This window comes from Nomascus leucogenys, chromosome 9 (assembly GCF_006542625.1).
Source record: "Nomascus leucogenys isolate Asia chromosome 9, Asia_NLE_v1, whole genome shotgun sequence".
In the NCBI taxonomy this organism is placed as follows: Eukaryota; Metazoa; Chordata; class Mammalia; order Primates; family Hylobatidae; genus Nomascus; species Nomascus leucogenys.
In genome coordinates this window covers 89,982,124-90,008,912 of record NC_044389.1, presented here as the reverse complement: position 1 = coordinate 90,008,912, position 26,789 = coordinate 89,982,124, and the positions used below count along the sequence as shown (strand labels likewise).

The window sequence follows — 26,789 nt, the reverse complement described above, 5'->3', positions numbered from 1 at the left end:
CTTTTCTCAGCCTCTCATCTCCACCTGAAGAGAAATTCTCACAGGTGTGGAGGGGCAGGCCCCCTTCAGATTGTCTCCATCTCCTGACCTCGTGATCAGCCTGCCTCGGCCTCCCAAAGTGCTGGGATTACAGGCGTGAGCCACCGCTCCCAGCCTGAGTTCTCTAATTTATATAAATAGCAATCTGGAGATCAAGCATGGGAATGGATATTAAGGGTGTGGGATAATGGTGGAAGGAACATAGAGTTGGATCAGACTGAATGTATTGATTTCGGCGCACTAAGTAGGGATTCTGCATTTAATGTTGCAGTTCAGGGAGTTAAAAAAGGTTCTAATAGTTTATTTGCTTGGTTAACTGAAATATGGATTAAAAGATGGGCCACTGTGAGCGAGCTGGAAATGCCTGATCTCCCTTGGTTTAATGTAGAAGAAGGGACCCAAAGGCTTAGGGAGATTGGGATGGTGGAGTGGACTAGTCACTTTAGACCTACTCATCCCAGCTGGAAGGATCCAGAAGATATATTCTTGACCAATGCCTTGTGAAATAGATTTGTGAGGGCAGCGCCTGCATTTTTGAAGAGCCTTGTAATTGCTCTTCTCTGTATGTCAGATCTAACAGTGGGACCACAGTCACTCAATTACAACATTTAAATACAATGGAAATAATTGGATACTGAGGCGGCAGGGGCCAAGTGGTGGCACTCAACTGTCAAAGGTAAGGTGGGCATAGCTAACAAAATGGACAGCAGAGACAAAGTGACAATCAGAATTGGTCTGACACGTGTACAGCTCTGGCATTGGCTAATTAATCATGGTGTTCCTAGAAGTGAAATTGATAGAAAGCCTGCTGCATTCCTCCTTAAATTATACAAACAGAAAACTTCTAGGTCGAATGGACAAAAGACTAATTTGAATTATAAAAACAGAGAATCAATCATGCCCCTCAATCAATTTCCAGACTTGAGCTGGTTTACAGATCCAGAACCCCTTGAATGAAGGGAAGGCCCGGTTCCCTTGAGCAAGGACCCCACTACATTACTGACAATGTATGCAGTGAATCTTTCTCCCATCCTTCCCCAAAAAGACCTCTGGCCTTTTACCAGGGTAATTGTGCATTGGGGAAAGGGAAATGATCAGATATTTTGGGGACTACCGAACACTGGCTCTGAGCTGACATTGATTCCAGGGGACCCAAAACGTCATTGTAGTCCTCCAGTTAAAGTAGGGGCTTATGGAGGTGTGGAGGAAAAGTTAAATATTAAATCTGAACTCAACTAAACATAGACAGAAACAATGGTCACCAAGTCCCGGAACAGGTTGCATGAATGCCTTGAGGCATTCATCCAGCATTGTTTCACAGAAATCTGTTCCTGTATGTTAGTTATTGAAAAACAACAGACAATCGCATAAACAAGTTGACCTTTTTGTGTTCCTTGAAGCCAGGCACAAAGGGCCCTCATGACTGGGCCTCATGCCAAACAACTCGTTATAAACAAGCTAGGGTCCCAGACCACACTGAAGCTCCACAAGACTCCTCCTCGTCTGTGCACAGATGGGTGGCCAACTCTGGAGCCTAGGCTGTTGCTTCCCAGTTTGGTGATGATTCCTCCATAGTTTGGTGAGTGTGTGTGTGTGTGTACATATATATACACACACATATATATATACACACAGTTTTATATATATATACACACAGGTTTTTATATATATAGTTATATATATAGTTATATATAGTTTTATGTATAGTTATATATAGTTTTATATATAGTTATATATAGTTATATATATAGTTATATGTGTATATATATATATATATATATACCCTCTCCCTTTCCCATTGTGATTTGTTTCTTATACGTGTATCGCCATATACTTGGGATAAAGGCTGTTTACACTTAAAAGTATTGAAAAGTATTGTGTGTGCCTTTTCTTTTCCCCTCGTCTGTTTCTTGTAAAGAGCAGGAGGTTAGTAATTCATGGAGTTTTAGCTCAGGTCCAACTTACAGTGGGTCCAGTGGATGCCTGGACTCATCCTGTGGTCATTTCCCCAAGCCAGAAAGCATAATTGGCATAGACATACTTAGCAGCTGGCAGAACACCCACATTGGCCCCCTGACTGGAAGGGTGAGGGCTACTATGGTAGGAAAGGCCAAATGGAAGCCATTTGAGTTGCCTCTACCTAGAAAAATAGTAAATCAAACAAAAAAGTAAAACAAAAAAATAGTAAATCAGAAACAATATTGCATCCCTGGAGGGATTGCGGAGATTAGTGCCACCATCAAGGACTTGAAAGACGCAGGGGTAGTGATTCCCGCTGCATCCCCATTTAACTCTCCCATTTGGCCTGTGCAGAAGACAGATGGATCTTGGAGAATGACAGTGGATTATTGAAAGCTTAACCAAGTGGTGACTCCAATTGCAACTACTGTACCAGATGTAGTTTCATTGTTTGAGCAAATTAAACACATCTCCTGCTACCAAGACATTAACTTGGCAAATGCCTTTTTCTCCATTCCTGTCTATAAGGCCCACCAGAAGCAACTTGCCATTCAGCTGGCAAGGCCAGCAATATACCTTTACTGTTCTACCTCAGGGGAATATCAACTCTCTGGCTTTGTGTCATAATTTTATTCAGAGAGATCTTGACTGCTTTTTGCTTCTGCAAGAGATCACACTGGTCCATTACATTGATGACATTATGCTGAATGGATCACGTGAGCAAGAAGTAGCAAATACACTGGACTTATTGGTGAGACATTTGTGTGCCAGAGGATGGGAAATAAATCCAACTAAAATTCAGGGATCTTCTATCTCAGTAAAATTTCTAGGGGTCCAGTGGTGTGGGGACTGTTGAGATGTTCCTTCTAAGGTGAAGGATACGTTGCTGCATTTGGCCCCTCCTACTACCAAGAAAGTGGCACAACACCTAACGGGCCTATTTGGATTTGGGAGGAAATACATTCCTCATTTGGGTGTGTTACTCTGTCCCATTTATCGAGTGACCCGAAAGGCTGCCAGTTTTCGGTGGCGTCCAGAACAGGAGAAGGCTCTGCAACAGGTCCAGGCTGCTGTGCAAGCTGCTCTGCCACTTGGGCCATATGACCCAGCAGGTCCAATGGTGCTTGCAATGGCAGTGGCAGATACAGAGGCTGTTTGGGGCCATTGGCAGGTCTCATAGGTGAATCACAGTGGAGGCCTCTAGGATTTTGGAGCAAAGCCCTGACATCTCCAGATAACTGCTCTCCTTTTGAGAGACAGCTTGTGGCCTGTTACTGGGCTTTGGTGGAAACTGAATGTTTGACTATGGGTTATCAAGTCATTATGTGACCTGAACTGCCTATCATGAACTGTGTGCTTTCTGACCCATCTAGCCATAAAGTGGGTCATGCACAGCAGCATTCCATCAACAAATGGAAGTGGTATATTTGTCATCGGGCTTGAGAAGGTCCTGAAGGCACAAGTAAGTTACATAAGGAAGTGGCTCAAATGCCCATGGTCCCCACTCCTGCCACCCTGCCTTCTCTCCCCCAGCCTGCACTGATGGCCTCATGGGGCATTCCCTATGATCAGTTGACAGAGGAAGAGAAAATCAAGGCCTGGTTCATAGATGGTTCTGCATGATATGCAGGCACCACCCGAAAGTGGACAGCTGCAGCACTACAGCCCCTTTCTAGGACATCCCTGAAGGATAGCGGTGAAAGGAAATCTTCCCAGTGGGCGGAACTTCAAGCAGAGCACCCGGCTGTGCACTTTGCATGGAAGGAGAAATGGCCAGATGTGCAATAATATACTGACTCGTGGGCTGTAGTCAATGGTTTGGCTTGATGATCAGGGACTTGGAAGAAGCATGATTGGAAAATTGGTGACAAAGAAATTTGGGGAAGAGGTATGTGGATGGACCTCTCTGAGTGGTCAAAAACTGTGAAGATACTTATATCCCATGTGAGTGCTCACCAATGGGTGACCTCAGTGAGGAGGATTTTAATAATCAAGGGGATAGGATAACCCATTCTGTTAACGGCACTCAGCCTCTTTCCCCAGTCACCCCTGTCATTGCCCAATGGGCCCATGAACAAAGCGGCCATGGTGGCAGGGATGGAGGTTATGCATGGGATGAGCAACATGGACTTCCACTTATGAAGGCTGACCTGGCTATGGCCACCAATGAGTGCCCAATTTGCCAGCAGCAGAGACCAACACTGAGCCCACTATATGGCACCATGCCTCAGGAGATCAGCCAGCTACCTGGTGGCAGGTTGATTATATTGGACCTCTTGCATCATGGAAAGGGCAGAGGTTTGTCCTCACTGGAATAGACACTTACTCTGGATATGGGTTTGCCTATCCTGCATGCAATGCTTCTGCCAAGACTACCATCCATGGACTCAGGGAATGCCTTATCCACCATTATGGTATTCCACACAGCATTGCCTCTGACCAAGGCACTCACTTTACCACTAAAGAAGTGTGGCAGTGGGTTCATGCTTATGGAATTCACTGGTCTTACCATGTTCCCCATCATCCTGAAGCAGCCGGGTTGACAGAACGGTGGAATGACCTTTTGAAATCACAACTACAACGCCAAATAGGTGACAATAGTTTGCAGGGCTGGGACAAAGATCTCCAGAAGGCCATGTATGTTCTGAATCAGCAACCAATATATGGTACTGTTTCTCCTGTAGCCAGGATTCACGGGTCCAGGAATCAAGGGGTGGAAGTGGAAGTGGCACCACTCACCATCACCCCTAGTGATCCACTAGCAACATTTTTGCTTCCTGTTCCTATGGCATTACATTCTGCTGGCCTAGAGGTCTTAGTTCCAGAGGGAGAAATGCTGCCACCAGGAGACAAAACAATTCCATTAAACTATAAGTTAAGATTGCCACCTGGACACTTTGGGCTCCTCCTACCTCTAAGTTAACAGACTAAGAAGGGAGTTACAATGTTAGCTGGGGTGACTGACCCAGACTATCAAGATGAAATCAGTCTACTACTCCACAGCGGAGGTAAGGAAGAGTACACATGGAACGCAGGAGATCCATTAGGTCGTCTCTTAGCATTCCCCTGTGATTAAGGTCAATGGGAAACTACAATAGCCCAATCCAGGCAGGACCAGACCCTTCAGGAATGAAGGTTTTGGTCACTCCACCAGGAAAAAAAACCCACCACCTGTTCAGGTACTTGCTGAAGGCAAAGGGAATACAGAATGGGTAGTAGAAAAAGGTAGTCATCAATACCAGCTATGAGCACATGACCAGCTGCAGAAACGAGGACTGTAATTGTCATGAGTATTTCCTCCTTCTTTTGTTAAAAACATGTTTGTGCATGTATACACTTGTACTAAGAAAATGTCTTCATTTTATTTCCTTTTCTTTATCATGTGATATAAGATTCATTGACCTCATATCAGCGTTTAAGTATTGTTAACTTTATGTAATAGTATATGAGTTGGGGACTGCATTTCCAGTTGTACGAAGGACAGTTCAGTTATGTTAGACATAATTATGACCTTATTATTGTCTTATTTGAAGATTATGAATGATCTCAGGAGATGTGTATGGGTTCAAGTTGTCAAGGGGTGGACTTGTGATGGTTAATACTGCGTGTCAACTTGATTGGATTGAAGGATGCAATATTGATCGTGGGAGTGTCTGTCAGGTTGTTACCCAAGGAGATTAACATTTGAGTCAGTGGGCTGGGGAAGGCAGATCCACCCTTAATTGAGTGGGCACCATCTAAACAGCTAACAGGGAATATAAGGCAGGCAGAAAAACGTGGAGAGGCAAGATAGGCCTAGCCTCCCAGCCTACATCTTTCTCTCGTGCTGGATGCTTCCTGCCCTTGAACAGTGGACTCCAAGTTGTTCAGTTTTGGGACTTAGACTGGCTCTCCTTGCTCCTCAGCTTGCAGGCAGCCTATTGTAGGACCTTGTGATTGTGTAAGTTAATACTTAATAAACTCCCATTCATATGTATATATCCTATTAGTTCTGTCCCTCTAAGGGAACCCTAATACAGAGGATCATTGTCTTTATCCATTATTTCAGTAGAAGATGAAAAGTGGTGATATTAAAATTATATCATTTCTTCTTTATTTATTAGTGGTACTTCTGTAAAGAGAAACTTCTCCTTATCAACTTTTTGGGTCCCAGACAGTCCAGGGAATGCAGAGTAAATGCTTAATTCATCCCTTTTATTTACCAGTTTTCAAAATAATGAGTTGGTTTCCTAGCATTCTCTAAGAGTGACAATAAATTTTTTAAAAATCATCATCATTACAAACACCTAGATTTAAACATATTTGATATGTTTTAATATTTTGTAGTTCTAGTCCACTTAGTTCTTTAATTCTCCCATCTTTGACATGGAAAAATGTCTTTAAATTGGTTTCTGAGTCCTTTTGACATAATCCAAGTAGCTTTTGATAGTTTTTTGTTATGTTTCCTGTTTGATAAGATGTTTCTGGCTCATTTACATGACCCATATCTGGAATCATGAATTTGGATGGACAGTATCAATGTAAACTTATGATATATTTTACCTTAAAAAAAAGTCTTTTACTAGAAATAAGGTCAAACTCACAGCAGTGAGCACCCCTAGAGCCAGATCGTTATATCTAAATACCATTTCCCTCTAATAAGAACCAGAACTCAGAGAAATGGCTAACTTCAGATGTGGCCCTATTTTCTCATATGAAGCTTGAGATCTTCTTCCAAGCTCATTCTTGTTATTGGCAGAATTTGGAATTATATTGAAATTCAGTTCTATGTATGAACCCCAGATTGAAAATTCCCTAGAAAAAGCTGAAGGGAACTGTTCACATTTTAAGTAGTCAAGTAACAAGATCAGATTTCTGTTTCAGAAATACCGCTCTGACAGCAGGTGCAATAATGGGGTGTGTGGCAGGGGTGTGGAGAGCGGCTGCGCAGCTGGGAGGATGTCCAGTGAACGGGCTTAGTGACAACTCAGGCTGGATATAGGGAAGGCCTAATTTAAGGCAGTAGCAGTGGAGTAAATAGATGGAGGGCTGATTTGCTAGTCACTAACAGGCAGCAGCCTCAGGTCTTGGTGATAGGGGCTAATTTGCTAGTCACTAACAGGCAGCAGTCTCAGGTCTTGGTGATGGGCAGGGTCGGGGGCGGAGGGCGGCTGTGTCACAGAGGGGCAGAGCTGCAAGCAACTCTCTTGGTGCTAGGGGCAAGCTGCGGAAAAGAGAACTCAGAGTTATGGGGGGTGTGGGTAAGATAACTCCTGGAGGAAATTCTGTCATGCCCCCAGCCCATCCTCCTACGAACTAGCCCTGGAATAATTAGGTGAATTTGAAAATGCCCTCCGTAGGCGGGAGTTCTATTGGGGGTTACCTGCGGCCTCCCTCGTCCTGGATTTCAGTCCTCTAGGGATTTCCTGAGTAGTCTTAATAATACAGAAGCCCCTTTCCGGTGTAGGTCGGTAAGAAGCATTGCACAGAAATCTGATGCGAAGTGAGGTCTCCTAGCGGAGAGGGAGGCACCTTACAAGTAATCACTAATCCAGGTTAAGATATTAATTATTGATGTCAAGAAATCGGGCTTTTATTATCTTTTTAAAAACTGTGTCTTGAGGCCAGGCGCTGTCGCTCACGTCTGTAATCCCAACACTTTGGGAAGCTGAGGCGGGCGGATCATGAGGTCAGGAATTCGAGACCAGCCTGGCCAACATAGTGAAACCCCGTCTCTACTAAAAATACAAAGATTAGCCAGGCGTGGTGGCACATGCCTGTAGTCCCAGCTACCCGGGAGGCTGAGGCAGAGGCAGAAGAATCGCTTGAACCCCGGAGACAGAGGTTGCAGTGAGCCGAGATCCTATCACTGCACTCCAGCCTGGGCGACAGAGCAAGACTCCGTCTCAAAAAAAAAAATTGTGTCTTGAGTAGAATTTTAATGTGGAGAATGAGCTGTTCAGTAAATCAATTCTTCCCTTTGCAAAGCTGTAAAACATTTGGCCAGGGGGACATGGGCACAGAAGGGGCAGACAGGAGGCCGGCAGCCAGGTCTGTGGAGGAGTAGCCAGAGGTGCAGGAGGCCGCGTCAGCGTCCTCCCAATCAGCCTCTGCTGAGGGAGTGCCGCGCGGCGAGCCGCGCACTCCCCTTGCCTCTCTCCCGGCGGCTGGTACTCGCTCTTAGAGATCTGCGACAGCTCAGAGCTAGGATCGCTGCCGCAGAGGCACGTGAGGCTCCAAGACTGCATTCCAGGCCCCGCCCCTTCATCGGGATCTGGAAGGAGGAGCGCCGTGCACGCTCGCGCCGGCGCGAGCGCTGAAGCTCCGCCCCCAGCTTCTACCTCCGGTTCTATCCCGGCGCTTCGCCCTTCCCCCACAGACCTCTGCCCCGGACCCATTTCCGAGGCGCGCCGCATGCGCCGCACAACCCAGGCCACGAGCACGGGCGCACGCCCGCCCCGACGCGAGTAGGCCCCGCCCTGCAGCCCCGCCCCGCTCGCTGGCCTGCCCTCCTCCTGCTGGCCTGCCCTCCTCCTGCTACCCTCCCGGCGCAGAGAACCTCCGGCTGCTCGGCGCGCTCCGCGGTCATGGAGATCCCCGGGAGCCTGTGCAAGAAAGTCAAGCTGAGCAATAACGCGCAGAACTGGGTAAGCTGGGGAGGAAGGCGAGACGGCGAGGAGCGGAGGGGCTGTGGGAGCAGCTCGTTCCGGAGCCGCCGCCTCTCTCCCGCCTCCTCCGCATCCTTCTAGGAGCGCGGAGGTGGGTTCCGGGGCCGCGGCGCCTCTCGGCTGGGGCCGTGAGTGGTTGCGAGGCAGAGGGGCGCGGTGCAGGGTGGGGGTCTCGCCCTAGCTTGGCGCAGCGTGCGGTCCGAGCCACCGTTCGTGGGAAGAACGCCCCTCCTCCCCAGCGCCTCCGCTCAGGTAAGACCCCCAGGAAAGTCCTTCACACGTGAGCTGGCGCCTGCTGAAACCTGCGGCTGCAGAAACAGGAGCTTCCTGCATCCCTTGGAGTGGCCTGAAGATCTGCAGAGGAGGCGGAGGCGGGCGCCTTCGACGCGTTCTTGGTTTTTCTTGGCTCTGCCAGTGCGGTTGGCCCAGGTTTGGGTCCATCTCCATGTCTTTCCATTTCTGAGTTTCAGTGTGAAGGGAGAGTACCCAACAATGTGGTCATTCATGAGTTGAGACTGCCCTGAACTGAGGTTCTTTGTGTCTCTGTGTTAAATCGGAATGTTTAACAAGTAGGAGTTTGAAAGACCCCATTCCTGGTGACAGTCAGGTATGGGACCAGTCCTTTATAACGTTTAGTAACGACTGCCAGTTGACTTTGTAAAGTGCTGTGTCCTTATAATGTTGCTTACTTCCTTAATTTCTCTGTGATGAGAAAGAGCCTTATCTTCTTCTTTGTAAGTGTGGAGCAGGGAAGGGCCCATCTTTGGAGTCTGGAAAGGCACTGGTTTTAAGTTTAGATGGAAATGTTATTTCACAGTCCAATGGAATAATAAGGTTTAAATGCAATGTCTCCCAAAACGTTACTTGCCCTAGATGAATCAAAGAAAAAAAAAAAAAAACAAGCCATTTCAGGCAAATGTTCTTTGGAAGTCATTAATTTACCACATCTGTTGTTATTGTTATCATGAATTGTTTACTGATTCCTCTCTCCTTTTAGTTAACTCTATAGATGGTAAGGAGGGGAAGGAGATTTAAAAGATGAATTAGAACAGTGGAAAGAGCACTGGACTCCTGGCCTGGTCTCTCATCCCAGCTTTGCCATTTACTAGCTGTGTGATCTTGAGGAAAGTCACTTTACTTATTCGAACCTCAATTGACTTAAGGGTATAATAGTATGTACTTCACGGGATTGTTCTGATGAACAAAGAAGACAGATCATGAATTTGAATGTGCGGTGAAACCACTGCCTTGAAACTGAGACTCAGTTTCGCTTCTGTTACCTTAAGGTATTTCATGGTTAGGGAAATAAGGTTGGCTTACTTGGGGTATTTACAGATAATTTCTGTTACATTGTCCATTTATTTACTCATTTATTTATTAACATTTGCCACATGGTGCGTATTCTGTGTAGAGACTTGTGCTAGACATGGTGGTGAAAAATGTGGGACTTACTGCTTGCCTTCTGGTAGTTTATGGTCTGTTTTGGGGTTGTGACATTTGCCAAGTGGTGAATATGTCTTTGTGGTCCACAGTGAGTGGCGTAAGACAGAAGTTTTATTGCAATTTAGAGGAGAGATTAGTTTCGCCTGGGCGTTTTGGGAGGGTTTATGGAGGATTTCAGATTCCTGAGTCAGAGGGGAACTGCGTGGATAAGTGTTGGGAATAAAAATTACCATTTTTTTACTCCAGGAACATTGACGAAACTTGTTTGACTGCTCTGGAGAGTTTTTGTTGGGAAGTGGAGGTAAGGTTCAATAGGGAGGCTGGGGCTCCGTGATGCTCTTATGTTTGGCTGCAGAGAAGACTTGATTCTATGGGAGATTTTTGATGGGGCTAGAATTTTAAATTTTCTGATCCTTGTAAATTTTTTCTCTCCCTCATGGAACACCCATCCTCTCTTCCTCTCTCATACTTAAATCAGCTTAATAGGCACAAGTGTGAAGTACCCATATACCTTTAAAATTCCTATCACAGGATAAAATTGGTAATACAGGAAGAATGTTCCGCTGAAGAAATGTAGACCCTGGTAGGACCCACATGGGGAAGCCCTGGAGACCAGACAAGGTTATAGTAAGGTTTAAATGAATTAATAGATTGGAAGCCTGCCTGGCACATGAGCACTGTTTATGTTCTTGTTTATCCAGTGTGAGGGGCTGAAGGGCTGCGGTAAGGTGGCAGTGGGACTAGAGGAGTAGCTGCATTAAAAACATTTAAAGAAGAGTAGAGAGGACCGACTAGATTTAGAGGATGAGAAAGGGGGAAATGTTAAAAGATGATCCTCAAGTTTTGGTCTGGGAAGTGGGGAGAAAGGTTGATACCTGTGTGGAAATTGGGAAGTAGGTTGCACACGGGGGTAAGGGTGATATTAGTTAAACACAAAGGAGAGTTTAGTGTGTGCCAGGAACAGTTTGAAATGTTTTACCTGTATTAGCCCATTGAGTTTTTGTTACATTTCTGAGGGTGAATATCATGAGAGACAGTGGTTAAAATCAGGACCCTGGAGCTGACTGCCTGGGCTGAAAATCTGGACTCCAGTATTTATTAACTGTGTAACTTTTGGCTGGTCACTTAATTTCTCTATGCCTCTATCTGCTTATCTATAAAATGAGAATGATAGCCTCACAGGGATATTGTGACAATTAGGGTTAGCTCTTACTGTTATCATCCTCTATTACAATTAGCATTTCCATTTTATAGATGAGAAAACTGAGGCACAGAGATGTCATGGAGCTTGTTAGTGCTGGACCCATTTTAAACCTGTTGCATTTGAGGGACAGCCTTAGTAGAGATAGTCTATAGAGGAAATATGAGCCATGTATATAATTCAACATTTACTAGATACCGCATTAAAAAGTAAAAAGTAACAGTGAAATAAATTTCAATAATATATTTAACCTACTATATCCCAAATACTGTCATTTCAGTATGTTTTTCAATGTTCATATAAGTTCAACACTATCATAATTAATAAAGAGTTACAAAAATCTGGAGTTTTTTTTACAGTTAGTACACATTTCACTTCATACTATCCACTTTTCAAATAGTAGGGACATGTGGATAACATAGTTACAGAAATTGAGTTGTGCTGAGGTTGGAAGTAAAGGTTTCATGGTTAAATTTGAGTTAAAGAATATAAGGAAAGTAAATGTGAGACCAAATACTAAGCTTTGGGTAATAGCTCCTGTTAAGGATTAGGTAAAGGAAGTGTACTTGTGGGAGACAATAGGCAAAGAGATGGGAAAATGTAGTCTTACAGCTCTGGGAAATGGTTAGAATTACAGGAAGTTAAAGTTGTCCATATACCTGTGGGAATAGGAAAGAAAAACCAAGAAATTGACTTGCTCTTGGAGCTGCCTCTTACTTCAGTCTGATAAAGCATCACATATAATGAATATCATTTTCTATCCAATTGAATCTTTCTCCAATGGGACCAGTTTTCATCTGCCCTTGGGGATGTGTTAGTTGGGCCAAGGGAAATTTGGGACACTCAGTTCAGGCCCAGGTGTCATTCACCCATTTTGTAGAATCATATTGGGCTGAATCCCTTGTTGGACCTGTCTTACAGTGGAGTAGTGTCCTGGGCGTGACATTAAGAAGCATATGCAGTCTCTGGTTTGCTTTTCCATTCACCTTTCACAACTCCCTAAATTTCCATAGCTCCAGCCCAACCTTCCATCCATATCATACATCCTCATGGTTTTACACAAGCCTTTCCTTCTCCCTGGGATGCCTGTTACCCTTTATCAGGGGCTGAAATGTTCAGAGCCTTGGACCATTTTACCTTAACTGTGTGAAATGTGTGGCCCTCATAGGTACATATGTTCACTTGCTGATGGGCTGAATTGTTTGTGCTCTTCTGCATTATGTTGCATTCTCTCTGCTATTATGTATCTTGTAATCATATTTCATTATAGATGTTTTGTATCTGCACCGAGCTTTTCCTGATATAACAGAATTGGGGATAAGGGGCAGGATGCAAAGTGGCTCGGTAGCTCTGATATTGAAATCCTTAGCTAATTCATTAGTATCTTACAAAAGCTTAAGTAACGGAATAAGCTCCATATGTGGGAGGATTCCGATTACAGTTTTGTCACTTACCATCTGGGTGATCTTGGGAACATTATTTAACCCCTTCATCTCTCAATATCCTCATCTGTAATGAGATAATAAAACATACCTCATAGTGAGGCTAATGGTGCATACCATATGGGGTTATAGTGAGGTTTAAAGAAGTTAATATATTATAAAGCTATGGTTCCTGGCACATGAGTACTATTCTTGTTCTTATTATTTATTAGCTCCTCAAATATTTAACACTTACTTTGTATGTGCCTTTGTTCCAGGTGCTGAGGATGCAGTGGTAAAAAGACAGAAAAGTGTTTCATGGATATTACATTCTACCTGGGAGAGAGTTAATTAAACCAAATAAATGAATGAAATAATTCTCCCTTTTACCAATTCTATCTTTCCCAAACAGCCTGTCTCCTTATATGTGGATGTTTTTCGTAGAAGGCCAGCAGCATATTCTGGATTTAGCTGAATACTCAGATGCTACAAAAATGAAATAAGAACACAGAAGTGGAACACACAGCCAAACAAGAGGCCAATATACTTGTCCTTCAGAGGATTGGCCTGGGTGTGGTCAGGAGCAGGCATTGGTCTTTTATTTCCCCCACCCCCAGGTTTAACAGAGAATTGATCTTTCTACCCTGGGAAGATGATACTAAAAAAATTGCCTGATGAAAAGGGAAACTTAAACTTCTACCAATAACAGCAATAAGACGAATGATAGTGAGGTCTAGATCTGTGTTGTCCAGTTCATGATCCACTTGGGGCAATTGAAATTTAATGAACATTAAGAAAGTAAAAAATTCCGTTTGTTAGTTGCAGTAACCACATTTCAAGAGCTGCGTATGTGGTTAGAGGCCACAGGAATTGGACGGCACAGTATAGAACATTTTCATCATCTCAGGAAGCTCTGTTGGACAGTGCAGATCTAGATGAAGCTTTCTGATGGCTGCCAGTTTTTTTTTCTACTTACCTGTGTGTTTATGTATTCGGGTATTTTTACTCTGTTCCCAAGAACAGGAAGTTTCCAGAGTCAGTGGATACTTTGAAATTTTAGTTTTGGGCAGTTTTGCACCCTGGCTTCTGGTAGCGTGTCCAGCAGTATTAGCCTCCCCTTAGCGTAGTTGCTTCTTCAGATTTGAAGTGTCAATATGTTTCCCAGCCTGGGTGTGTTACATTGAATTTTGAGGAGTAGTTCTCTACTCTAGTGGTTCTCAATCATGTGAGATTTTACCAGCCCTAGGGGGCATTTGGCAATTCTGGAGACATTTTTGGCTATTCTACTTGTGTATGGAGGGGGATAATTCTTCTAACATCTATTGGAAAAGATTTCTTAAAAAACCTAAATTTCTAAAAAAAATTCTTAAATCTGAAATGCAAATGTAAAATCTAATTGAAAAATCCAATTGATATGGCATTTTTTTCCCCCATCAGCCTGGAAGTTGCCATTTCTTACTCTGAGATGGATCAGTTACTCATAGCATACCAATAACAAGACAGGAAAACCCCAATCCTGAATTGTTTTGAAATCAGATTAAGTAATTAGTTCAAATGGAGGGAGTGATTTTTCTTTTTGATATTAAGCAGTAGTAAAGAGAATGTTCTCAGGGAGACTATTGCAGTGGCTATAGAGACTTCTGCAATGGAGTTTTGCTGTAGGGGAGATAGACTGGGCTCAGTTCCAAATACAGTAAGGAAAAGTGGGAATTTATGGTGAGGGAGCAGGGTGGGGGTCAGTGGATGGAAAATTACTAAGAGGAAACATTAAGAATTAGGGAGTATTCTGACTAAAACGATTTAACAGGGTTCTTGCTGAAGGCAGGCAGGCCAAGGTGATCAGACATCATCAGGGGATGGTGCAGCTTGAAGAGTTTGGTCAGCTATCGAGGATGGGGGATTTCTGCTAAAATTGGACTCTTGAAGACGTGCCCGAGGATAGGGCCCAGTGGAAAAAGGGTTCAGAAGGAGCCTGCCTAGTTTGATCAAGGAGAGAAATCTTGTCAGTGGTAATCGTTTCTGTGACATATCTTTTCCTAAAGACACAATTGTTAAATTTTAACTGAATAATGATGGTGGAAATACCGGACATTATGTAGAGAAATTCAGTGTCTGTCTTTGGATGAATGCAACCGTTGTGCAGGCTGTTTTCTCTTATTCTTCTCTCTAGTTACTTTGGTGCTTGCATACCTTCCCTCTGCCTTTGTCTTTCATGTTTTTTTTTCTTTTTTTTTTTTTTGTTTGAGACAGAGTCTTGCTCTGTTGCCAGACTAGAGTGTAGTGGTGCGATCTTGGCTCACTGCCACCTCCACCTCACTGGTTCAAGTGATTCTCCTGCCTCAGCCTCCCGAGTAGCTGGGACTACAGGTGTGTACCAACGTGCACAGCTAATTTTTGTATTTTTAGTAGAGACGAGATTTTACCATGTTGGTCAGGATGGTCTCGATCTCTTGACCTCGTGATCTTCCCACCTCGACCTCCCAAAGTGCTGGGATTACAGGCATGAGTCACCATGCCTGGCCTGTCTTTCATATTTTTAAGTGTACAATTCAGTGGTTTTTAGTATAGCCAGAGTTGTACGGCCATCACCAGAATCTGATTTTAGAACATTTACATGTCCCCAAAAAGAAACCTTATACCCATTAGTAGTCATTCCCCAGGCTCTACATTTTCTCCTAGCCCCTGACAACCAATAACCTACTTTCTGTCTCTATGGATTATGCTATTGTGGGCTTTCCTAGAAATGAAATTATATAATCTATGACCTTTTGTATCTGGCTTTTGTCACCTAGGATAATGTTTTCAAGCTTCATCCGTGTTACAACATGTATCAACTAGCCTGGCCAACATGGTGAAACCTTGTCTCTACTAAAAATACAAAAAAAATTAGCCATGCATGGTGGCATGTGCCTGTAATCCCATCTACTCAGGAGGGTGAGGCAGGAGAATCTCTTGAACCAGGAGGTGAAGGTTGCAGTGAGCTGAGATCATGCCATTGCACTGCAGCCTGGGCAACAGAGCAAGACTCTGTTTTTTTTTTTTTTTTTTTTTTAATAGTTCATTCATTATATGGTTGAAGAAAATCCCGTTGTATGGATAATAACACATCTTTTTTTTTTTTTTTTTCTTTCCCGAGATGGAGTCTCACTCTGTCGCCTGGCTGGAGTGCAGTGGTGCAATCTTGGCTCACTGCAACCTCTGCATCCCTGGTTCAAGCTATTCTCTTGCCTCAACCTCACGAGTAGCTGGGATTACAGGCACGTGTCACCACGCCCAACTAATTTTTGCGTTTTGAGCAGAGACGGGGTTTCACAATGTTGGCCAGGATAGTCTCGATCTCTTGACCTTGTGATCCACCCGCCTCCGCCTCCCAAAGTGCTGGGATTAGAGGCATGAGCCACCACGCCCGGCCACATCTTCTTTATTCATCAGTTGGTGGACATTTAGGTTGTTCCTACTTTTTGGCTATCATGAATAAATGCTATGAACATTTGTGCATAAGTTTTTGTGGATACTCTTATGTGGTTTTAATAGTTAATTTCAACCTTTGAGGTGGACATTAGTGTATTTTGGCTGCCCAGTCTCTGAACCTCCCTTGTACGTGTGGTGAATGCCTCACTGTGTTTGTGTTAGGAGACAGGGTCTGTTACAGATTAATGATTTCTTTATTTATCTATGTATAACTAGTTCTTTTTATGAAATGTTTTTGTTTTTATTGTGTCCTGAGTGTCTAGAAAGGATCAAACAACAAATAATGAATGAACAGATAGTCCCAGGCCCATTCTGACTTCTAGGAGTATCTTAGGGCCAGAATTCCCAGCTGGAGATAATGGAATGGAGGGCCCTTCCATTAAAGGTACTGATATAAAAACCTATTAAGTATTTAAAAGTTCTTTAATCTTTAACAGAATAGTTGGAGAGCCGTAATGTGTATGCAGAGTGTATGCATGACAGATGGTAGTGATGAGACAAGCATGCTAGTAACTTAGTCCTGATTCAGGACGTCTGTGGTAGGGCCTGAGATTTGCTTCCTAACAAGCAGCCAGGCCATGCCAGTGTTGCCACATAGTATATTTTCTAGTAGCAAAGTTTTAAGAGTAGCCTTTTCAAGTTGTTTTCTCAACATCCTCCGGGGATGTATGATCTTCACTTGCTTTTTATCATTGACTTATTAATATTTAAAATATTAATTTCAGTCATCAGTTAACTCTGTGAACTAAAGGTTTTAATTATCAAGAACTCTGTGAACTAAAGATTTCTTTTCATTGTATTCTACAGTCTCTCATTTATCTATATTGTTATGATGTCTACAGTTTTATCCATATTGTGTCTAGAGACATAAAAGAAATGTGCCTGTTACCATTTCAGGGATTTCTCATTGGAGGAATACACTGTTTATCAGTTTAGGGTGGGTGGTAGGATGGATGAAAGATGTGGAAGTCCAGAATTATGCTTAGTATTTGGTATATGCTTTGTGTCTTTAAACATTTCACTTAAAAATGCACAATTCTTTATAAAATCATGAAAAATTCACAAAATCTGAAATTCTCTTAAGTAGCATCACAGAGAAGTTGATTTTCCTTATTGGCAAGTGGATAAAATAACAAAATGGCCATGTGGAAATTAAGATGGGTCAAAAAGGGCCACTTGTGTCATTGATGAGGATGGAAGTTTGTAGTATGTACAGAAAATGCACCACAAATATCAGAGGACATGCAATATTAGCCTAGTGACAGGATTGTTAGTCATTTAGTTCTAAATGTAGTAAGTATTAAATGGCCTTGCAATGAATTGTTCGTTTCTGCTAGATTTAAGATTTCCAAATATCAGTCATCATTTCATTTGCAAGTTACACAGAGAAAACAAACCATACTTTAAAATAAATGTCTTGTATCTAACTTTTATGTGCTAACTAGTAACAAAGAAGGTTGGGCATTGTGGAAAATATGGATAATTGTAACTCATTGTAAAGAACAAGGCTGTGCTTTGGTCAAGGATAGGCCGAGGCAAACGTCCAGAATGACTCAGTGAGTTTACAGTGCAGGTATATAACTCCACTTGTTATCACAGCCATGTAGCCGTAACATAAGAAGCCTCATCATTTGGCTCTAAGCCACTATTGTCTGTAAAAGGTATAATTGCCCTGCTGACATTGTATGGGTGTGCTTGCATCCAGAGAAGGAGAGAGCGAGGCAGAGCTGTCCATCTTTGCAGATGGACAGGAGTGAGCCAGGATACAGCTCGGCTTGCTCACACCCAGAGAGAGAGAGAGATTTAAGCTGCTGACCCTGAAGGGAGAGCCGGCTGCGTAGCTATGTGTGGGAGCTGCTGGACTAAGCAGTTGAGACAAGGCAAACAGCATGAGACAGCTAATGTGAGTGAGCTGCTGAGAGAGCTGCTGAGTAAAACTACCTTTCACTTGCCTGTGCCCCAGAGTGTTCTTTCAGCTATCTGCTCATCCACTTACTCCCTTCCTACCTCAGCATGAGCTGGAACTTGACCCCAAGCAGGACACTCATGGTCCTTGACCTGCTTTCCTAAGGAAATAATATATAGGCACAAGAAGGCACCTAAATGTGTTAATGATACATAAATAACAAAAGAATGTTATGGGCAGTAAAGGTTATAGGGACTTCCTAGGTACACATACTTACACTGAGCCAGACATATATATATTTTTTTCTACAAAGCACCCAGACTATTAAGTAAGAAGCGGTAAGCTTGGTTTCTCTCTCCTGCGTATGGAAACTAGGGCACAGAAGACTCAGTATAGAAATGTACTTTAAAAAAAAATTTCCAACCTAGAGAGCCAAGAATAGAAATTTAGAGGTGGAAGGAAGTAACTCATTCTCAACCCTGAATGAGTCATTAATGTCATGTTTCCTCAGCAGAATTATAGAAGGGATTTGGCTGAAATGGGTGCAGAAGGAAGGAAAGGGGAAGTAGAAGAAGATTACATGTATAAGTGGCTGTGGAGTCTAAAAATTCAGGCATAAGTCTACCACTTTGCAATTCTGTAACCACCCAATGTGTTCATTTTTCCTGCTGCCCACAGGCAAATTTATCAAGACAGGGTAATTGCAATAGAGAAAGAGTTTAATTCATGCAGAGCCAGCTGAACAGGAGACTTTTATTATTGAACAAATCAGCCTCCCTCAAAATTTAGAGGCCAGGGTTTTTTAAGGATAGTTTGGTTGGCAAGGCAATGGGTGCAGCCAGTTCGTTGGGGATGTAATCATAGGGGTGTGGAAGATAGTCCTAGTGTGTTAAGTCCACTTCCGGTTGGGAGCACACAGGTGGTTGGTGGGTCCAGGTGGAGCCATTGAGGGTCAGAAATGCAAAAACCTGAAAAGACATCTCAAAAGGCCAATCTTAGGTTCTACAATAGCAATGTCATCTGCAGGAGTAACTGGGGAAGTTGAAAATCTTGTGACTTCTGGAATAGTGGCTGGTAATCACTTATGTTTACACCTTGGGAGAATTCAGGCTCCTCTCATCTCCTAACCTGGTGGTTTTTTGTTAGCTTTAAAAGATGGTTTACTTTTGGGGAAGTACTATTATCATTTAAACTAAAAACTAAATTTCTCCCAAAGTTAGCTTGACCCAAACCCAGCAATACCTAAGGGCAGTTTGGAGGTTAAAGACAAGGTGGGGGTTGGTTAGATCAGATCTTTTTCACTGTTAACAATTTTCTCACTTATAATTTTTGCAAAGGCTGTTTCAATTCCAGTAGTTTTATAAAAGTGCTCTTTGATTTACTTTGAAAAACTGGGAGGCAGGACAATGTGGCAATTTTTTTTAAGTTTGTTTTTTAATATGAAAAATATTGTTAAAAACTTTAGCTGAATTAAATTTAAAAGAGTTTGAGCAAAGAATAATTCGTGAATCAGGCAGCCTCCTGAGCCAGAGTAGGCTCAGAGGCTCCAGTGCAGCCGCGTGGTGGAAGATTTATGGACCAAAAAAGGAAAGTGGCGCACAGAAAATGGAAGTGAGGTCCAGAAACAACTGGATTGGTTATAGCTGAGCATTTGGCTTATTTGAACATGGTTTGAACAGTTGGCCACATTTGATTGGCCAAAACTCAGTCATTGGCACAAAGGTGGCTATAGTCTGTTTATGTCTCCAGCTAGGTTACAGTTTACTACATATGGAGAAACCTTTAGGCTGAACTTAAAATATGTAAAAGAGGTAGCTTTAGGCTTAACTTGACTTAACAATATCAAACATACATAAACCAAAAAAACTCCTTATATCCAGAGTACTATGTTTGCTGCCAGAATCTTTTTAAATGTAGGAGGCAAGAAACTGAGGAAGCATTCTTTTTAGAGATTAAAACAGATGGTCTCTACTTATCCTGTCTGTATTTTTTCTCAGCCATATTCTCAGCAGTTGATAGCTTGACGATAATTTTTATGCATTCTAGCTTGATTTGATAAGAAAAGCAGGAGATATTTTACAGAGCCCAAATCAATTAAAATTCATTAGATATATGTTTCTTCTTGTCTAAAGAGTGAAGTAACTTGGAAAAATCCTCAGACAAAATGACCAAGCCAAACAGGTTCTACCAGTATAGGCAGCAAAATGTGTATAGCATCCTCCACAATTCCCTTTTAGAAGAGACCTTAGCTCCCTTTTCTTCCTTAGCCAGTATCGATGGGAGCTAAAGCTAAAGAGGTGCCACTGCTTCTCAAGATATACAAGTGTCTACTTCTGAAGCCCTCTTTTTTAAGTTCTTAGAAATGTAGAGCTGGTAAGTTGTATTTGCTTCATCAGTTTATTGAAAAGAAATGAATCTAGAGACTCATTACAATTTTTTGTAAGTGATTATTAAATATATAAAAGTATTTTATTGGAAATAAAGTATTAATAATTATTGTGTAAATAATTATTGTTAATGAGATGAGTAGATGGGAAGGGGTGCAGTTTTTGTGGCATACCTATTAAAAAGAGTTGTCAAATTGTCCCTTTGGTCCCAGAGGATTTTTCAGGTAATGGTAATGATGATAATAAGATTCAGATGTGTGGGAGATGGCATTTCTACTGTACAGGGTTGTGAAGGGGAAGGCAGGAAAAGAGATCCTTAATCTCATGGAAGTTGAAGATTTGGATAGAAATTTAATTCCTTAAAAATCAAATCTGTGTCTTGGTGGAGGTCAGTAAAATGACAGAATGGGACTTCCCAGTGCTTGTCTTCCCACAGAAACATTAATTGAACAACTATTCTTGCACAAAAATACTTTAATAAGAGCTAAGGAAACCTGGTGAGAGATGACCGCACCTGGATGTAGAAGAGAAATCAGAAAAAACACATTGAAGAGAGTAGAAAGAACAGTTTTACATGACCTATATCACTGCCCTCAGCCTGCAACCTCAGGCAGCACAATGTGGAGAAAGATACCCTTTGCTTAGGGGAGGGAGAGGGCAGTGAGCATAAGATTTTGCCTCGGAACCCAACACCAGGCCCACCCCAGTGAAACTCAGTGCCAGGCAGGCCCCCATAGCCCCAGACTCCAGGATGGTACCCATGGATTGAGCCTTGAAGCCTACCCTGGTACTAAGCAGGATTCTGCAGCCCAAGGTTCCAGCTCCTCCAACCCCCACCACCAGGCCAGACCCAATTGATTCAAGTTTTAGACTTGTCTTAGGGCCAGGCTGGCCCCAGTGGCCCTGGGCTCAGGGCTACCTTTAGTACCAGGCTGGCTCCCACAGGCAGGCACCTGTGGATACAGGCTTCAAGCTGTCCCAGCTTCAGGCCCTCTCCAGGTTTCAGACCAGCTGAGAGCCAGGTTGGCCCACACAGCCCTGGGCTTCAGGTCTGCCCCAGTACAAGGCCCCACCCTCCAGGCTGGCTACTGCAACCCCATACTTAAGAGACCCAAGGTTTCAGGACCATCCCAGTACATCCCAGCACTGTACCAGCTCCCATTGACCCAGGCTGTAGGACCATTTCTGTGGACCCAGGTTCCAGGCCAGCACCCATATGCTGAGCATCTAGGTCAGCCTCCATGGCTTCAGGGCAGGCCCTGTGATTCTAGGTAGGCTTCAGACCAACCACTGTAGACCTAGGCCTCCACATCCGTTCCAGCACCAGCTGTGCTCTGTCTACCTGCTGACCCAGATACCAGGCCAGCCTCCCTGAGGACTCCAGCAGCAAGCCTGCCTGTGCATCATGCCAGATGGCCTCCCCAAATTCTCTGGACAGGCTGACTGGTGAAGTGCTTCCCAAATGAAGCCAGTCTACGAAGACTGGAATAAGTCCCTACCTCTTCATTGTACAGATATTGATATAAGACAACAAGAAATGTGAAAAAACAAGGAGACTTAATACTACCAAAAGTATCACAATAACCTTCCAGTAGCTGATTCAAAAGAAATGGAGATACATGAACTGCCTGAAAAAGAATTAAAAAATAATTGTTTAAGGAAGCTCAGCAAACCTCAATAAAATAGAAATAATTCAGTGTATTCTGGAAAACAATAAATGACCAACATGAGAAATTTAACAGATTGAAATTATTAAAAAAATCAAAAATTCTAGAGCTGAAAAATTTAATGAATAAAATGAAAAATGCAATAGGGAGCATCCATAGGAGCACTGATCAAGCAAAATAATTGTACTTGAAAACAGATTTCTTCCATAGTTAGAGGAGGAAAAAGAAGAATGAAAAGTAATGGAGAAAGCTTACAGGATTTATAGGACAGCATCAAAAGTACAAAAAGTTGAGGTATAGAAGTTCAAGGAGAAGAGAAAGACAAAGGGTTACAAAGCTTATTTAAATAACAACAGAAAACTTTCCAAATCTGGGGAAAGGTATAAATAAGTACAGGAAGATCAAAAGTTCTAATCAGATTCAATCCAAATAAGACTACATCAAGACATATAATTAAACTATCAGAAATAAAAGAGGATTCTGAATGCAGCTAGAGAAAAGCAAATCACATATAAGGGAGTTCCAAAAATGCTAGCAGCAGACTTTTCAGCAGAAACTTTGTAGTCCAGGAGAGACTGGGGTGACATGTTCAAAGTGTTGAAGGAAAAAAAACCCTGTCAACCAAGAATACTGTATTCAACAATTCTGTAATTCACAAACACAGACATACAGACTTGCCCAGACAAAGCTAAGGGAGTTCATCACTACTAGACATGTCTTAAAAGAAACACTAAAGGAAGTTCTCCAAGCTGAAATAAAAGGATGCTAATTAGTAACATGAAAGTATAAAACTCACTGGTAAAAGTCCACAGTCAAGTTCAGAATTAATACTGTAATTGTTGTGTGTCAATAATTTATATCTCTGGTATGAATGTTAAAAGACAATTAACAATAGTGACAATAATTTGTTAAGGGATGTCTTCACTGTTGAGTTCTACCAAACATTTAAAGAAAGATTAATGCCAGTCTGTATTATTCTGTTTTCATACTGGTATAAAGAACTCTCTGAGACTGGGTAAACTATAAAGAAAAGTTTAATTGACTCACAGTTCTGCATGACTGGGGACGCCCCAGGAAACTTATAATCATGGCAAAAAGTGAAGAGGAAGCAGGGCACATCTTACATGGTGGCAGGAGAGAGAGAACAAGGGGGGAAGTGCCACACTTTTGAACTATCAAATCTTGTGAGAACTCACCATCACGAGAGCAGCGTGGGAGAAAGCACCCCCATGATCCAATCACCTCCTACCATGTCGCTCTCTCCACACATGGAGATTACAGGTCGAGATGAGATTTGTGTGGGGGCACATAGCCAAACCATATCACGATTTTTTCTCAAACTCTTCCAAAAAATTAAAGAGGGAATACTTCCAAATTTATTTTATGAGGCTAGCATTACCTTGATACCAAAGCCACAAAAGGACACTAGAAGAAAAGAAAATCACAGGCCAATGTCCCTGATGAACATAGATGTAAAAATCCTGAACACATAGTAGCAAACTGAATTATATAGCACATGAAAGGATCATTCATCCTGATCAAGTGGGATTTATTTCAGGGATGCAAGGATGGTTTGACATAGGCAATTTTTTCTTTTTTTTTTTGAGGTGGAGTTTTGCTCTTGTCACCTAGGCTGGAGTGCAATGGCATGATCTTGGCTCACTGCAACCTCTGCCTCCTGGGTTCAAGCAATTCTCCTGCCTCAGCCTTCTGAGTAGCTGGGACTACAGGTGCATGCCACCATTCCCGGCTAATTTTTGTATTTTTAGTAGAGACGGGGTTTCTCCACATTGGCCTGGCGAGTCTCAAACTCCTGACCTCAGGTGATCCACCTGCCTCAGCCTCCAAAGTGCTGGGATTAGTGGTGTGAGCCACCATGTCTGGCTAACATATGCAAATTAATAAAGGTGATGCACCACACTAACAGAATGTAGGGTGAAAACCCTGTGATCATCTCAATAGATGCAGAAAAATTATTTGAAAGAATTCATTAACCTTTTATGATAAAAACTCTCAACAAATTCGGAAAAGAAGGAATGTATTTCAACGCAATAAGGGCTACATATTTCAAGCCCACAACTGACGTCATACTCAATGGTAAAACAGGAAAAGTTGAAAGCTTTCCCTCTAAGATCAGGAACACAGCAAGGGTGCCCACTCTTACCACTTCTAATGAGCATAGTACTGGAGGTCCTAGACAGAGCACTTTGACGAGAAATAAATAAAAGGCATCCAAATTGGAAAAGTGGAAGTTAAATTGTTCCTGTTTGCAGATGACATGGTTTTAAATAATATGGAAAACCCTAAAGATTTCACCAAAAGACTGTTAGAATAAATAAATTTAGTAAAGTTGCAGAATACAAACTCAACATTAGAAAACCAGTAGTGTTTTCATATACTAACAATGAAGTACCTGTAAAAGAAATAAGAAAACAATCTCATTTATAGTAGCTACCAGAAAAATAAAATACTTGGGAATACATTTAACCAAGGAAGTAAGAGACCTGTATACTGAAAACTGTAAAACATTGATGAAAAAAATTGAAGACAGAAATAAATGGAAACATTATATGTATTCATGGATTGAAAGAATTAATATTGTTAAAATGTCCATACTACTTAAAGTGATCTACAGATTCAATGCAATCCGTATAAAAATTCCAAGGATTCTTCACAGAAATAGAAAAAGCAGTTCTAAAATTTGTATGGAACCACAAAAGACCCCAGATAACCAAAGCAATCTTGAGTAAAGATAACAAAGCGGGAGGTATTACATTACTTGACTTTAAAACACACTCTGAAGCTATAGTAATCAAAACAGCATGATACAGAAACAAACATATAAACCATAGAACAGAGCAGAAAGCCCAGATATAAATACATGCATTTATATTTAACTGATTTTTGACAAAGGTGCCAATAATACATGATGGGGAGAGGACAGTCTTCAATAAATAGTGTTGGGAAAACTGGATATCTGCGTAAAGAAGAATGAAGTTAGATCCTTATCTTACCTCATATAAAAAAAAAAAAAACTCAAAGTGAGTTTTTTACATCTTACATGTAAGACCAGAAAGTCTAAGACTGCTAGAGAAAAGTAGGGAAAAAGTTCTATGACACTAGTTTAGGCAGTGATTTTTTTTTTTTTTTTTGGATATGACTCCAAAAGTACAGGCAACAAACATGAAAATAGACAAATGAGAGTACATCAAATAAAAATCGTCTCCACAGCAAAGGAAGCAATCAACAGAGTGAAGAGACAACCTACAGAATGGGAGAATATATTTGCAAACCATACATCTGATAAGGGGTTAATATCTAAAATAGGAAGCCAAACAACTCAATGGCAAGAAAACAGTGCAATTAAAAAATGGGCAAAGGATCTGAATAGACATTCCTAAAAGGAAGATAGACAAATAGCCAACAGGTATATGAAAAAAGGCTCAGCTTTTCTAATCATCGGCTCAACTTCTCTAATCATCAGGGAAATGCGATTAAAACCACAATGAGCTATCACCTCACACCTGTTAGAATGGCTGTTATAAAAAAGACAAAAGTGTTGGTGAGGATGTGAGAAAACAAAATCCTAGTATGCTATTGTGGGAATATTAGTATAGCCATTATGGAAATCAATATGGAAGTTCCTCAAAAAATTAGAAGTAGAACTACCATATGATCCAGCAATCCCACTACTAGGTGTATAGTGAAAGGATGTGAAATCAGTATGTAGAGTAGATATTGGCATTCTCATGTTAATTGTAAATTGCAGCACTATTTACCATAGTCAAGATATGGAATCAGCTTAAGTGTTCACCAATTGATAAATGGATTAAAAAAAAGTGGTATATTTACACAGTGGAATACTATTCAGTCTTAAAAATGATACAAATCCTTTTGTTTGTCACCACATGGATGATAAAATGTTAAGTGAAATAAGCCAGGCACAGAAAGAGAAATACCATATGATCTCACTTACATGTGGAATCTAAAAAAGTTGCACCTGCAGAAGTAGAGAGTGAATGGTGTTTATCAGGGACTGTGAGGTTTGGGGTCAAGTGGGGGTCCAGGAGGATGGTTGGAGGAGATGTTGGTCAAAGGGTACAAAATTTTATTTAGATACAAGGAGTAAGTTCAAAAGATCTATTGTACAACATGGTGATGATAATAACAATGTATTTCTGAAAATGCTGCTATGGACATAGGTATGTACAAGTTTTATGTGATCATATGTTTTCATTTCTTGTGAGTATAATGTAGGCATGGGATTGTTTGGTCATATGATAACTCTGTATTGAACATTTTGAGGGGCTGCTGTTTTCTAAAATGACTGTACTATTTTATATTCACAACAACAAATATATGAGGATTCCAATATTTCTGTATCCTCCCCAGTACTTGTTATTATCTGTCTTTATTACAGCTATCCTAGTGGGTGCGAAGTAATACCTTATTGTGGTTTTGATTTGCATTTCCCTGGTGGCTAATGATGTTGAATATTATTTAAATAATGTGGCTTATTGACCATTTGTATATCTTCTTTGGAGGAAAGCCTCTTCAGATACTTTGAAGCCTATGTAATTTTATGCTTTTTTTTTTTTTTGAAGCAGCTTTGGGAGAACATGAAGTTATAACCAGTACATTCCACTTT

The 26,789-nt window shown here is 41.8% G+C and overlaps 1 protein-coding gene across 2 annotated transcripts in view; it reads left to right on the top strand.

Moving 5' to 3' along the window:
• The first annotated feature begins 8,360 nt into the window (after window positions 1–8,360).
• The window catches only part of PAPSS1 (3'-phosphoadenosine 5'-phosphosulfate synthase 1), a 107,198-nt gene continuing 88,769 nt past the window's right edge, over window positions 8,361–26,789 (top strand). Inside the window, exon 1 of one of the 2 annotated variants that reach the window (XM_003257739.4) lies at window positions 8,361–8,624. In XM_003257739.4, the coding sequence (XP_003257787.1) occupies window positions 8,565–8,624 (60 nt within the window). In that variant the 5' untranslated portion in view covers window positions 8,361–8,564. The remainder of the gene's footprint in view (window positions 8,625–26,789) is intronic. The other variant, XM_030819190.1, reaches the window with a different exon arrangement.